The 13,455-nt window shown below is 44.3% G+C and overlaps 1 protein-coding gene across 5 annotated transcripts in view; it reads right to left on the bottom strand.

Moving 5' to 3' along the window:
* Positions 1–13,455, bottom strand: part of cdh7a (cadherin 7a) — a 146,367-nt gene that overhangs the window by 51,996 nt on the left and 80,916 nt on the right. For all 5 annotated transcript variants that reach the window (XM_048529269.1, XM_048529270.1, XM_048529268.1 and 2 more), the window contains one exon: positions 10,468–10,655. In XM_048529269.1, coding sequence (XP_048385226.1) covers positions 10,468–10,655 — 188 coding nt within the window. The remainder of the gene's footprint in view (positions 1–10,467; positions 10,656–13,455) is intronic.

Genomic DNA, 13,455 nt, shown 5'->3' with positions numbered 1-13,455 from the left:
GTAACAATTATTTTATATTTTATGTTTGTCATGTTTTGTTTTCTCTGACCAAACTTTTGTTTTCTCTGACCAAACTGAGTCATCTCCCTCCATCACTTGTCAAGTTAGTTCACAAACTTTTTGTTCAGTTGAAGTTTGACATTTTCCTCCTCACAGCATACAATGCTTCAGAAACTTGTATCGTTCACAACCTTCAAAATTGTTCACTGAGCATCAAGATGGATATATCAAAGGAAAAGCAAGGTTTCCAATTATGAGACCTGGAGAACTCCAGAACAAACCTTCCTCCAGGCCAAAGTTAGATGCATGAGACATCGTTCACTGATTCCTGCCACTGAATTTTGTCTCCATGAGGCCATAAGGCAACAGAGCAGAAGTAGGACATTCAGCCCATCAAGTCTGCTCAGCCATTCAATATCATGGCAGATCTGATAACCCTCAACTCCTCCTTTCTGCCTTTCCCCCAATAACCCTTTATTTCCTCACAGATTAAAAATCTCCGCCTTGAATATACTTTATTGCCTAACCTCACAGCCCTCTGTTGTAAAGAACTTCACAGATTCATTACCCTCTGAAAGAAGAAATTCTTCATTGATTGATTGATTTATTGTCATGTGTACCGAAATACAGTAAAAAGCTTTGTTTACGAGTTCTACAGGCAGATCGCAGCAAGCAAAGGACGTACTGATCAAAAAGACTTAGTGACATAAAGGTTGCATTGCAGGTTACGTTATTTGAGGCTACAGTCCATTCAACAGTCTGATAATGGCCAGGAAGAAGCTGTTACTGAACCTGGTGGTGCGTGTGTTCAGCCTTCTGTATCTTCTGCCTGATGGAAGAGGTTGTAGGAGATCATTACCGGGGTACAATTGGTCTTTGATGATGTTTCCACGGCAGCCAGCTGTGTAAGTAGAGAACATGGATGGAAGGTTGGCTTCCGTGATGGTCCAGGCTATGCATGGCCTTCTGTAGTTTCTTACTGTCCTGGGGGAGCAGTTGCCATACCAGGCCGTTATGCATCCGGACACTATGCTCTCAATGGTGAATCTGTAGGAGTTGGTGAGGGACCTTATGGACAGGCCAAATTTCCTGAGCCACCTGAGGAAGAAGAGGTGTTGTTGTGCCTTCTTGACTGTCGCATTTACATGGCAAGTCCAGGACAGGTTGTCAGTTAACACCACTCTGAGGAACTTGATGCTCTTCACTTTCTCAATGTCAATTCAATTGATGTAGAGGGGGGCGCGTTCTCCTCCTTTCCCTCTGAAGGTAATGATCAGTTCTTTAGTTTTGCCAACACTAAGAGACAGATTTCTTTCATTGCACCACGACACCATGCCCTTTATCTCCCTTCTGTATTTTGACTTAAATGTGTGACAAGAAAGGTCAGGGTAGACAAAGATAAATTATTTCCACTGGTTGGGGTTTCTAGAATTAGAGGGCATAGTCTGACAATTAAGGCCAGACCATTCAGGAGAGATGTTAGGAAGCATTTCTACACACGAAGGATGGTAGGGGCTTGGAACTCTCCCATAAATGACAGTAGACTGTAGATACTGGATCAGTTGTTAATTTTAAATCTAAGATTTTTTTTGTTAAACAAAGATGTTGAGGTATATGTGTCAAAGGCAGATATATGGAGCTAGGCCACAGAGCAGCCACTGAATGGTAGAACAGGCTTGAGGAGCTGAATGGCCTACTCATGTTCCTATCTTCCTATCTTCCAATGTTCCTATGTTCTTATGACCCTTATTCTGAGATTACGCTCCCTGGTATTGACTCTCCCACAACGACCAAAATCGTTCCTTTTATTCCATCAGCTACATTTTTCCGATAAGTCTCTTATGTGGTAAGATGAGTCCCTTGTTGGGGAGTCAAGAGCTGGGGGTCACCAGATAAAAATAAGCAGGCAGTTATATCAGACCAAGAGGAGGAAAAATCTTTTACTCAGGAGTTTGTAATCTTTGGAATTATCTATCCATAGAAGGCTGTGTCAACTCAGTCATTGAGTTTGTTTCAAATAGAAATTGGTAGACTTTGATACAGAAATGATGTAAAGAGATAGAGAGATAGTGTGGAAAAAGGCGTTGAAGTGAATGATCAACCACTACTTGTATTGAATGGTGGAATAGAGGACCGAGAGCTGGATGGTCTACTTCTGCTCCTAAGTTTCTCTTGTGAAGTCAAATTCAAAGTAGTAACTTAATAGTTCAGGTCTGACCCTGCTTGAACATATTCATCTGACGTTTTGGACCTTAATTGTTCTCACCGCTCCTTTTCCACCTGTTTACTGATGATATGTCCAGAGAAGACTTTGGGATGCTCTGTCAGGTTGGATACATGTAATGATCAAATAACCTATTTCGTAATACTTTAAATAGTGATCAGGATTTTGCCGTGGTTCTTTGAAAAAGTGTTTCATCTGAACAGAGACAACGGAGTTAACGTTTCGGGTCTGGTGACCCTTCCTCAGAACAATGCAAAGGAGAGATATAGGCCCAGGCTTTTATGAAGTTTGATACCTAGCAAGGCCACATCCACCTATCTCTAATCTTCTGATCCCCACTAGCAAACTCATCTGGATTGAACAGCTGGCCAATGGGATACAGTGGAAATTTAAAGAGGAACTCAGCCCAGAAATTGCATGAAGTCACTTTTTGGGAGTGTTGTGTAGGCCTCGAATGGTAGCCATATGACACGCGAAGGAAGGAATAATGGGAGCTTGTCTGAAGAGTACAGTAATAATCCTGAAACGTTAACTCTGCTTTCTCCTCCACAGATGCTGCCAGGCCTGCTGAGCTTTTCCAGCAACTTTGTTCTTGTTCCTGATTTACAGCATCTGCAGTTCTTTTGGTTTTTGTTTCATCTGAATAACGGCTTCCTGGAGAGTGCTGCATTTGCTCTGATTCTGTTTCTCATAATCTGCAGTGGGATTTGAACCCACAATAACCTGAGGTGACAGCTCACCGCTACCTTCTCCAGGGCAATTAGGGATGGGCTTAGCCAGCAAAGTCCACATCCCCTGAATGAATAAAAACAATACGAGCTGAGCCACTGCTGACAACTAACTGGATTTATTTACAGTGAGGTCTAAATTGGAGCATAAAGGAGTTAAGGAGTTATCCTGAGGGTAGAGTAACTCCATTCTTTCCTGACAAAAGGGCCAGAAACATTGTGATTCTTAGAGACATGCAGCCAATGCAAACCCTGATGTGTTTTTTCTCTCCAGAGAGTTTGCTGAATAGAAGTGTATTCATAGGTAACATTGGTGGATGTTGTTTACCTGTTCTGCTGTACGGAGTGAATTTAGACTGTGTTTTAGTCAGTGCTTTTGTTATTAAGGGGGCAGTGTCAAAACTGTCTGCTAATGATGCTGATTTTATCAGAGGCAACAATCTAATTGGAGGCTGTGTACTGCCTCCAGATATTTTCACAATGTCCTTTGAAGTTAAGGATGCATCAAAACAAAAATAGATGATTAAGACCATTAGAAACATCTTCTCCATGTCCACTCTATCCACGCCTCTCATCATGCTGTAAAATTCAATCTGATCCACACCCCAAACCACCTCCCCACCCTCACACCTTGTCCTTCTAAACTCCCTTGAATACAGACGCAGAAACCTCAACAACTGGTCATATGGCAAGCCCTTTATCCCCAGCATCTATCATCTAAACCTCCTCTGGACCCCTTCAACACCAATATCAATACATCCTTCCTTAGATACAGGACCCAAGACTACTCACTATATGCCAAATGTGATCAGACTAGGATCTCATGCAGCCTCAGCAATACATCCTTGCTCTGGTATTCTAGCTGTCTTGAAATGAATGCGAACATTGCATTTGCCTCCCTAACTGCCAACTGAACCTGGACATTAGCTTGAAGAGAATCTTGAACTCAGACTCATAAGTTCATTTGTGCTTCATTTCTGAAGCCTCTCACCATTTAGAAAATAGTCTGCACCTCTTTTCTTCCTATTAAAATGGATAACCTCACACTTGCCCACACTTTGTTCCATCTGCCACTTCTTTGCCCACTCTCCTAGCCTGTACAAGTCCTTCTGCAGCCTCCCCACATCCTCAACACTACCTGTCCCTCCACCTATCTTTGTGTTGGATAAAATGACTGATAAAGCCATGCTAATAAAATGTGAGGCTGGATGAACACAGCAGGCCCAGCAGCATTTCAGGAACACAAAAGCTGACGTTTCGGGCCTAGACCCTTCATCAGAGATGAAGGCCCGAAACGTCAGCTTTTGTGCTCCTGGGATGCTGCTGGGCCTGCTGTGTTCATCCAGCCTCACATTTTATTATCTTGGATTCTCCAGCATCTGCAGTTCCCATCATCACTGATAAATGCATGCTTCTCACTTCTGTATCCCAAACGGAGATGGATAAATCTGCTCCCATGGATTAGATTCTTAAAAACCCCATTGTTTTGAGTCGAAGTGTTGCTTTCCTGCAGCAGCCTCAATGTGATTTCAAAGTCTCACATTGAAAGGCAAATGCTAGCCCCATTATTAAGTGGGCCTTTTTTGGCAGAAATTATGAGCATAAAGACAGACTTAGGGGAGCAGAAACAGTCCACTTGGTTTCCGTTTCTATGACTTTCCCATACGGCTGTTTTTGCCCTACTGACATTTTTGGCCTGTACATAGATTAAAACTCCCTGTGATTATCACTGTACTCTTCAGACGAGCTCCCATTATTCCTTCCTTCGTGTGTTATATGGCTACCATTCGAGGCCTACACGACACTCCCAAAAAGTGACTTCATGCAGTTTCTGGGCTGTGGACTCCTCTTTAAATTTCCACTGTATCCCATTGGCCAGCTGTTCACCCAGAGAATTTTACAGTGCTCCTCCTGAATAACCTCCTTTACTCTGTGTGCCTGAGCAAACAGTGTTCACAGCTACATCACGGCAACGTTGAGGTGGGAGATAAGGCTCTGATGATGGTTGGGCCAGTGCTGTTGGAGGCAAGGTGGTAGGGTGGAGAATTGGCCCAGTAACAAAGGCAGTGCCTGGGGATCAGAGATCTTGATGCTGGTTGGGTCTGACATAGATGGCAGTGAAACGGTGGAGAAGGGAATGACCATGCAAGTGTCGTTGATGGCAATGATCCGCCTCATGGCTGATGGACTTCCTACAAGTTATTTCTTCCTTTTCTTTTCCTTATTCTTAAGTTATTCAAAAGGGCGTCATTTCGTGGCGACAAGTGAAAAAGCTTTTCACTGTATTTTGTTTATTCGCTCAGTAAAATACACATGGCAATAAAATCAAAATCAAAAATCAAAAAGCTGGAGTACGATCACTCTCCTGTGTGGAGCGACCATGTATAAAATAAGGGATATTCCAGATCAGATCCCGGATCCCATCAGCTTGTGAGTGGGTGAATTGACCATCATCCTTCCACCAGAGTTGAGGGCCTGCTCACTTTGCCACCGATTACTTCAAATCCAGAGTTTGTTAAAGTCCCCCTGATCCACCTGCTTTCCTCTAATTTCACTTCTGTGCTGTAGGAAAGGCTTGGAATGAATCTGTTGCTTATGGAGGCTGCAAGTTGTCCCTCTAGCAGCCGTTCAATTGACAGCAGGCTTTCACAGGCTGGGAGGGGACCTGTCTTCAGACACAAGCTTCTCGTGTTGCCATGATATCAGCTTCTGCTGCATGACAGAGGTCACTCTTCGTGTGGACAAGTCCATCTGGGCCGACAGCTTCACCTGCTGACATTCCCATCTGCTTCCCAGAGACAGCTAACAATGTCCGATGATCCATGACCCGACTTCCGATCGCTCAGCAGTTGACAACCCAGGGGCTCCACGATAACAAGCTCCAGGTCAGTGGCCAGGAGCTGGCAAAGTCAAGCCTATTATCTCTGCAGATCACCCACCACCTTCCCCTATGCCTCTCCTCATCTTCCCTGTCTATTAGTGGTTCTGGGTTGCCGTTGCATAGTTAGTGCCTCCCCAAATAACCACTCATCGCTGATGATTGTTAACACTAGGGGTATTTGACTGAAAGAAATATCACTGCTGCCCCTGTCCTCAGTCAATTCGCACAGATGTATCAACAGTGAGGGACAGGTATAGAGGCTCTGATCAATCCAGTCTGACCCGCACCCATGTGTGTTTCACAATCTATTGCATAAGAAAAACAAGAAGTGGCACAGTGGCTAACACTGTTACCTCACAGTGCCAGGGTCCCAGGTTCAATTTCACCCTTGGGCAATTATCTGTGTAGAGTTTGCACATTCTCCCTGTGGCTGCGTGCATTGCCTTTCACAGTCCAAAGATATAGAGGTTGGATGGGTTATCTGTGGCCTGTTTCCATGCTGTCGGGATTTGATGCACAGCGTATTACTCACAACCCCTCAGCCAAAGCTAGTATTGAGGTATTTGCCTTTTTTTTGTGGGGATGAATGGAGGAATTAACATGAAACCCTTTAATAATGAGGGGATGTGAACAACCACATGGCAATTTGCCATTATTCATTCGCAGGGTGTGGGCATCACTGGCTAGGCCAGCATTTTTACCCATTCATCGTTGCCCAGAAGGCAATTAAGAGTCGGTCACATTGCTGTGGGCTCATACAGAGGTCAGAACAGGTAAGGATGGCAGTTTCTTTCCTTCCAGGGTGAATAGTGAAGCAGGTGGGTTTTTCTACACAATTGACACCCATTTCACGGTCATCTTAGAATCGCTACAGTGCAGGTAGGAGCTATTCAATCCACTGAGTCTGCACGAACCCTCCAAACAGCATCTCACCCAGGTCACTACTGCTCCCCGAGACTCAATGAGATCGCGGTTGACCTGAAAAATCCTTAACTCCACTTTCCTGCCTTTCCTCCATAACATCCCTTACCGATTAAAAACATATTGATCTCAACAGTTATGAGCTAGGAGCAGGAGGAGAACATTTCGCCCCTCCAGCTGGTTCCAACATTCATTTAAGATCAAGGCTAACCTGACTACAGCCTCAGAAATTCCTGCTCACCTCTTAAGTGGGAGATCCCTCATTTTTAGATTGCATTGTCTGATTCTAGATTGCCCCCACAAGAGGGAACATCATTGCTGTATCTATCCTGACACACCCCCCTCCTCAGTATCTTATGCATGCACAATCATCTCTTATTCTTCTCAACGCTAAAGGCCTAATCTGCTCAACTTTATCCTCATCAGGCAAAAGAAAATCATCTCAAGAATCAGTGGGGCAAAACTTTCTGAGCATTTGATGGCTATTCTTATAATGACTCCATTTCAAATCCATCAACATAGATATGAACAGTATGGTGGCTCAGTGGTTAATGCTGCTGCCTCACAGTGCCAGAGACTTGGGTTCAATTCCAGTGTAAGGCCATTGTCTGCATGGAGCTTGAACATTCTCCATGTGCCTGTACTGTAGGTTTCCTCTGTATGCTCTGGTTTCCTCCCACAGTCCAAAATTGTGCAGGTTAGTGGATTGGCCATGCTAAATTTCCCATAGTGTCCAGGGATATGCAAGCTGGCTGGGTTAGCCATGGGAAATGCATAGTTACAAGGATGGGTTTGGGTGGAAAGTTCTTTGGAAGGATAGTGTGTACTTGATGTGCCGAATGGCTGGCTTCCACATTATAGGAATTCTTTATCAGCCAAGGCATACCTGCCATGATTGTTTGGACACCTAAGAAGAATGTGTAATTTCAGTGCCATGTCCTTGTAAATTTATTTTCCTTGGGAGCTTTCCAGAAGGTAAGTTAGCTTGAAGTTTCAGTATCCCTTCAAACATTGCCAGCTCATAGTTACTGTGAACAAATTCTGTCCATACGGCAGATTACATTCTGCAAATGACATTTTATGCAGTGAAGCTTCTCCATGTTGCTTCTCAGTATGATTTCAGCATGGCAATGGGCTACTGAAAAGATTGTTGTTGGGAGCAGATGTGAGAGGTGCCTCTCGTGCATGCTGGAGTTATTAAAATTATTATTAATTCAATCAGGATGAGTACTTTCTCCCGCTGCAGTGCTGGGAATAAACTGTCTGCTCTGATCACTTAATAGGGCAGATCGAAATGCAAGTACACCATTAACTGTCACTGTAGATAGAAACAAAGGCATTGTTTTAGACGGAGAGGCTTTGATTCATTGGTAAGGCTGGGGGAAGATCTCTGCAGCAATGTTACAAACCCAGAAATACCTCTAGGTCTTGCTCAAAGCATGGTTCCCATCAAGAGCTGCCTTCAGAAGGTAGTGGCACTTCACATCATTGGGTCTTCCGGTTTGGTCAACGGTTAGAGGAGGGAGTGACATGGACATGGGCATCAAGAAGGCAGAGATAGAAGAACCTCAGTCCTTGCATTTATCAAACAGATTCAGGTTGTTACAGCTTACAGAATCCCTACCATGTGGAAAAAGGCCATTTGGCCCATCGGGTCTGCACCCAACCCTCTGAAGAGCTTCCCACCCAGATCCAGCAATACTCCCCGACTCTATCCCTGTAATCTTGCTTTTCCCATGGCTACTCCACTGAAGCTGCACATCATAGGCAATTTAGCATGGCTAATCCACCGTACCTGCACATCTTCAGACTATAGGAGGAAACCAGAACACCCAGAAGAAACCCACATTGGCTCAGGGAGAATGTGCAAACAGACCAGTCATCCAAGGGTGGAATTGAACCTGAGTCCCTGGCACTGTGAGACAGCAGTGCTATCCGCTGAGGCACCATGCTACCCTCAGCAAACCTGATAACCCCTATGGTTTGAACTCACACTTCTGTTATTAAGCATCTTGTGTTCTACCAACTGAGCTAACCTGGTGCTTGAGGTTCTGCAGATAACAGCAGGGTGTGCAAATTGGATGAGAGACTGGACCTGAGCCAATGCTGCAGGAAGGCATTGTATTGAACTGGAGAAGTGGTGACAAAATGTAATGGTGATAGGGTCAATATAGTTAGGAGAATAGCTAGCATTCTCTGTACCCAAGAACAACAGGCCAGCTGGCTGTGCTGTCTGCTATCTGGTTCAGAGCATCTGCTCTCTCTCTACAGAGAGATGAGATGTTAAAAGTAGGGGATTCAGTGACAGTAATGCCTTTGAATGTCAAAAGCTGGTGGTTAGATCCTCTTTTGTTGGAAATGGTCATTGTCTAGCGCTAGCTGGGCTATTGCTCCTTTTGTCCTTTGAGGTTGTAAAGATAGTGCAATTAGAATGTGCTTTCAACCCAATGAGTCACTGTAGTGTGGTGCATCTTGTAGACGGCAAACATTGCTGACACACTGAGTCTGCGTTGGAAGAAGTGAATACTTAAGCTTGTGGATGGCATATTGATTACGTGTACTGCTTCATCCAGGATGCTGTTGAGTTTTTTTGACTGCTGCCAGTTGCAGTACGGGTTGAGTAATTAAGACCAGAGGTAAACAAGGCAAGAAAATGAGAGACTGCGATCTCTTGGAGAGTTGTGTGGCTGGAGGATATTACAAAGAGAGAAAGAAAAAGACCGTGGAGAGATTTGAAAACAAGAATGAGATTTTAAAATAGAGTCAAAGTCAAGGAAAACATGCATTTAAATATTCAGTCTGCTTCATTTTCTGTTCCTGTTTTTTTTAATAAATTGTCTCCACTTAAATATGAGCCTTTTATCAGACAGAACTATCTTCCTGGATTAATTTTAGTAATTCTCTTTCTAATAATGAAGATTTCCTCAATTATGCCTCATCTATCCCTGATGGCACACAGATCTATATTCCTTGTGTATTTTTTCTGAAGGATAATAACATCAATGTGATGAACGGAGCGGGAACATTTAGGTGGAAAACTGCCATTGTTTGTCCTGATCTTCCATGTTGCTTTAAGCCTTGAAGGGGTTTTAGGGGTCACTCTGAAGATTTAAAGCAACAATTGAACAATCTGATGTAAGCGGGGGGGGGGGGGTAAACTAGCTCTGATGTGGGTTCAGTGTAGAGAAAACAAGGTCATGTAGCTAACAGCAAGAGAGGTTATAAATAGACTTTGTTGTACTGGAAGTCAGCCAAAGTGTAGTGTTGTATCTGAGAAACCAGTAGGTGCCAAAAGAGACAGTAACCATAAGCGACAATGTTGAACATCAATGTATAGTCTATTATCTGAAGACCTGAATGAACTGTCCTTCTGCAGAAAGAATTACATTAGGTACAGAAAGCCAAAAAGTATGCAAAGTGATTAAATTTCCATCAGGTTAGTTCTACTAAGGCTGGTCAAATTCAGCGCAGTGAATAAAAGCGGCATTCTCGCAAAGCAGCGTACTTTGTAGTCAGAAGTCACACAACACCAGGTTATAGTCCAACAGGTTTATCTGCACAGGTGACAAAGGAATAGCACTCCAAAAACTTGTGATTTCAAATAAAGCTGTTGGACTATAAGTTGGTGTCATGTGACTTCTGACTTTGTCCACCCCAGTCTAACACCAGCAACTCCCACAGCACATTTTGTTTTTGTCTCTGACTGGCCTTACCTTCTGTAGAGTGACAATCCCTTCTTGGGTCTCCACGTCAGTTACAATCTTGAGAACAGACAGCCCATCCCCGTCAATGATTCGGTATTCCATTTCAGCATTCGGTCCAATGTCATCATCGAGGGCCCTTATTTTAGCCACTGTCGAAGCCACGGGTAAAGATTCGGGAATGTTGTACTGATAGAACCCTGTATGGAAGAGAGTGGCACATGTCATGCATTCAAAATGTACAGCAGTTGTGTCTTGCGTTGATGAGCTCTTGGAGAAAGTAGAGAATAAGTCCAATTTTACATCCAAATGACCTGTCAGCAAGGCCGTTCGGGTTGGGGGATCGGTGGTGAGGGGAGGAGAGTGAATGATGGCAATGTGGCAGAAGCGAAGCCTATTGCCCTCACTCCCACCAGATGCCCACTGACCATCGTTTTAACTCGGAAGCTGTCCAGTTGGGATGCTGCAAAGGTTGAGCAGGAGGGCTTCATCGATCTTATGCTAATTGATAGAGTGTGTCATCAGTGATCTCAGATGGTGCTGGGAACTGACAGGGGGAGATTCTAATGGTCTTCTCTTGAACATGTCTCTGGAAATTGAATAAACAGTTCATCAGTATCAGTGAGTTTTGTTCCTTACCCACATTTCTCAAAAATACCCAGAACCTGCACGTGATACTCTAACAGAAAGAAATGACAGCCTCAGCAATAAGTGAAGATCAACTCCTTCTTATCTCTAGCGCATCTCTAGCCCTTTCACCCTTCGAGGTCTCCATACTCCTCGATCCCCGCCTCTTGGCATCGTCAATTTTCAGCAGACCATCACTGATGGCAGTGTCTGCAGGTGCAGACACATAAACTGTATTTATAAAGTTCTTTGCATTTACATAGTCCCTTTAATGTAGGAGCACATCCCAAGTTCTCCACCAAAGCGATGACTAGCCACATCACAGGATGTTATGGCAGGTGACCCACAAACACAGGAATGCAGTAAATATCAGCGGGGGTTTGACCCACTGCGCCTGCTCTGACATTCAATGCGATCATGACTGTTCCTGGTCTTCATCTCCACTTTAGAACATAGAACACAGAACACAGAACATAGAACATAGAACAGAACAGCGCAGTACAGGCCTTTCGGCCCTCGATGTTGCGCCAACCTGTGAAACCAATCTGAAGCCCAACTAACTTACACTATTCCATTATCATCCATATGTTTATCCAATGACCATTTCCACCTTCCTCGATATCCAAAGAGACAAGCAGTGTGTTTCTCTCAGCCTTAAATGCAGTAAACAATGGAATGTTCACAATCATCTGGGGTGACAATTCCAATGCATCACAACACCTTGAGCTAAATGATTTCTCCTCATCTCCAAAATGATTGGTCCCTTATCCTGAGACTGGATCTGTCGATTCCCGCATGAGTGGAAACAATCTGTCAGTGTCTACCCTACGAAGTCCCTCCAGAGCCTTCTGCGTCTCCTGAAAGCAGGTGAGCCTCCCATTAGATCAGCATTTGGCCTGTAAAATTAACCTTGTGGATTAAAATCAAGCCAGTCTGCCATATCCTGCATCCAATGAGTTTCACATTCGGTCTGTGATTCAATGTGTAAACCTGGCCTGGGAACAAGAATCACTGATCCTGTGCCAAACCATCACATCGAAGCTGCAAGGAAACAAGTTCAGGAAAGCAAAATGCTGCAGGCACTGGCCATCTGAAATAAAATAGAAAGTGCCAGAGAAGCTTGCTGGTTTTGGCAGTCTCTGAAGAGAGAGAGGAAGACAGAGTGTGACTTTCCCAATTTCTTTTCAGTACGAAGGGGTAAGTGTGGTAAATGGGGAGTTACACATCACTACTCACTGGCAAGGGCTTGTAGACGGAGCAGGTGAATTTCTCAGCCTACCACAGATCTCAACACTGATGTCCTCAAATTGCCAATGAGAGGCCGGCAGCTTCTGTTCCAAACAGCTACTTGTTAGGTGATTCAGCCTGAGATCAGTCTCTGTCATTCTCTTGCTCCAGTGGAGAATCATGGAGAGAAAGAGGTGAAAAGATGGGGAAAGTCGCAGGCAATGACAGATGTAGCTTTCAAAGGTCCTCCACCCGTGCCTCTGATTACCACAAAAACCCTGCGGGCAGGTTGTCCTGGTCTCCCAGCTGGGAAATGATTCCTATTTCTCACTCGGTGGGAAGGTAAGCTATTGGAATGGTGGTGAGCTGAGTCCTTAAGTGGTCATTAATTGGCCATTTAAGGGCCTTAATTGTTGCAGTGGAAAGGTCACCTGTGTACCATGGGGAGCGATGTGAAGGGAATCAGTATCTCACCAGGGTCAACTCATCCAACTGTTTCCCCTTCTTGTGCCCTCCATGTAGGGAAAACTTCAGGCCAGAGTTAACTCTTCTTTGGAACTGTATTCACAGTGAGCGATGGTAATGGGTGAATACGGTGGGTGATGGTAACGGGTGAATACGGTGGGAGGTGTTAACAGGGTGAATATGGTGGGTGATGGTAACGGGTGAGTACAGTGGGTAATGGTAACTGGTGAATATGGTGGGAGACAGTAGTAGGTTGGATACGGTGGGATATGATAATGGGTGAATATGGTGGGAGCTGGTAACAGGGGAATACAGTGGGAGATGGTAATGGGTGATTATGGTGGGAATAGTGACAGGGGAATACGGTAGGAGATGATAACGGATGAATATGGTGGGTGTTGGTAATGGGTGAATACAGTGAGCAATGGTAATCGGTGAATACAGTGAGCAATGGTAATGGGTGAATACAGTGAGCAATGGTAATCGGTGAATACAGTGAGCAATGGTAATGGGTGAATACAGTGAGCAATGGTAATCGGTGAATACAGTGAGCAATGGTAATGGGTGAATACAGTGAGCAATGGTAATCGGTGAATACAGTGAGCAATGGTAATCGGTGAATACAGTGAGCAATGGTAATGGGTGAATACAGTGAGCAATGGTAATCGGTGAATACAGTGA

This window comes from Stegostoma tigrinum, chromosome 5 (assembly GCF_030684315.1).
Source record: "Stegostoma tigrinum isolate sSteTig4 chromosome 5, sSteTig4.hap1, whole genome shotgun sequence".
Classification (NCBI taxonomy): domain Eukaryota; kingdom Metazoa; phylum Chordata; class Chondrichthyes; order Orectolobiformes; family Stegostomatidae; genus Stegostoma; species Stegostoma tigrinum.
This window is presented reverse-complemented; position numbering and strand designations above follow the sequence as displayed.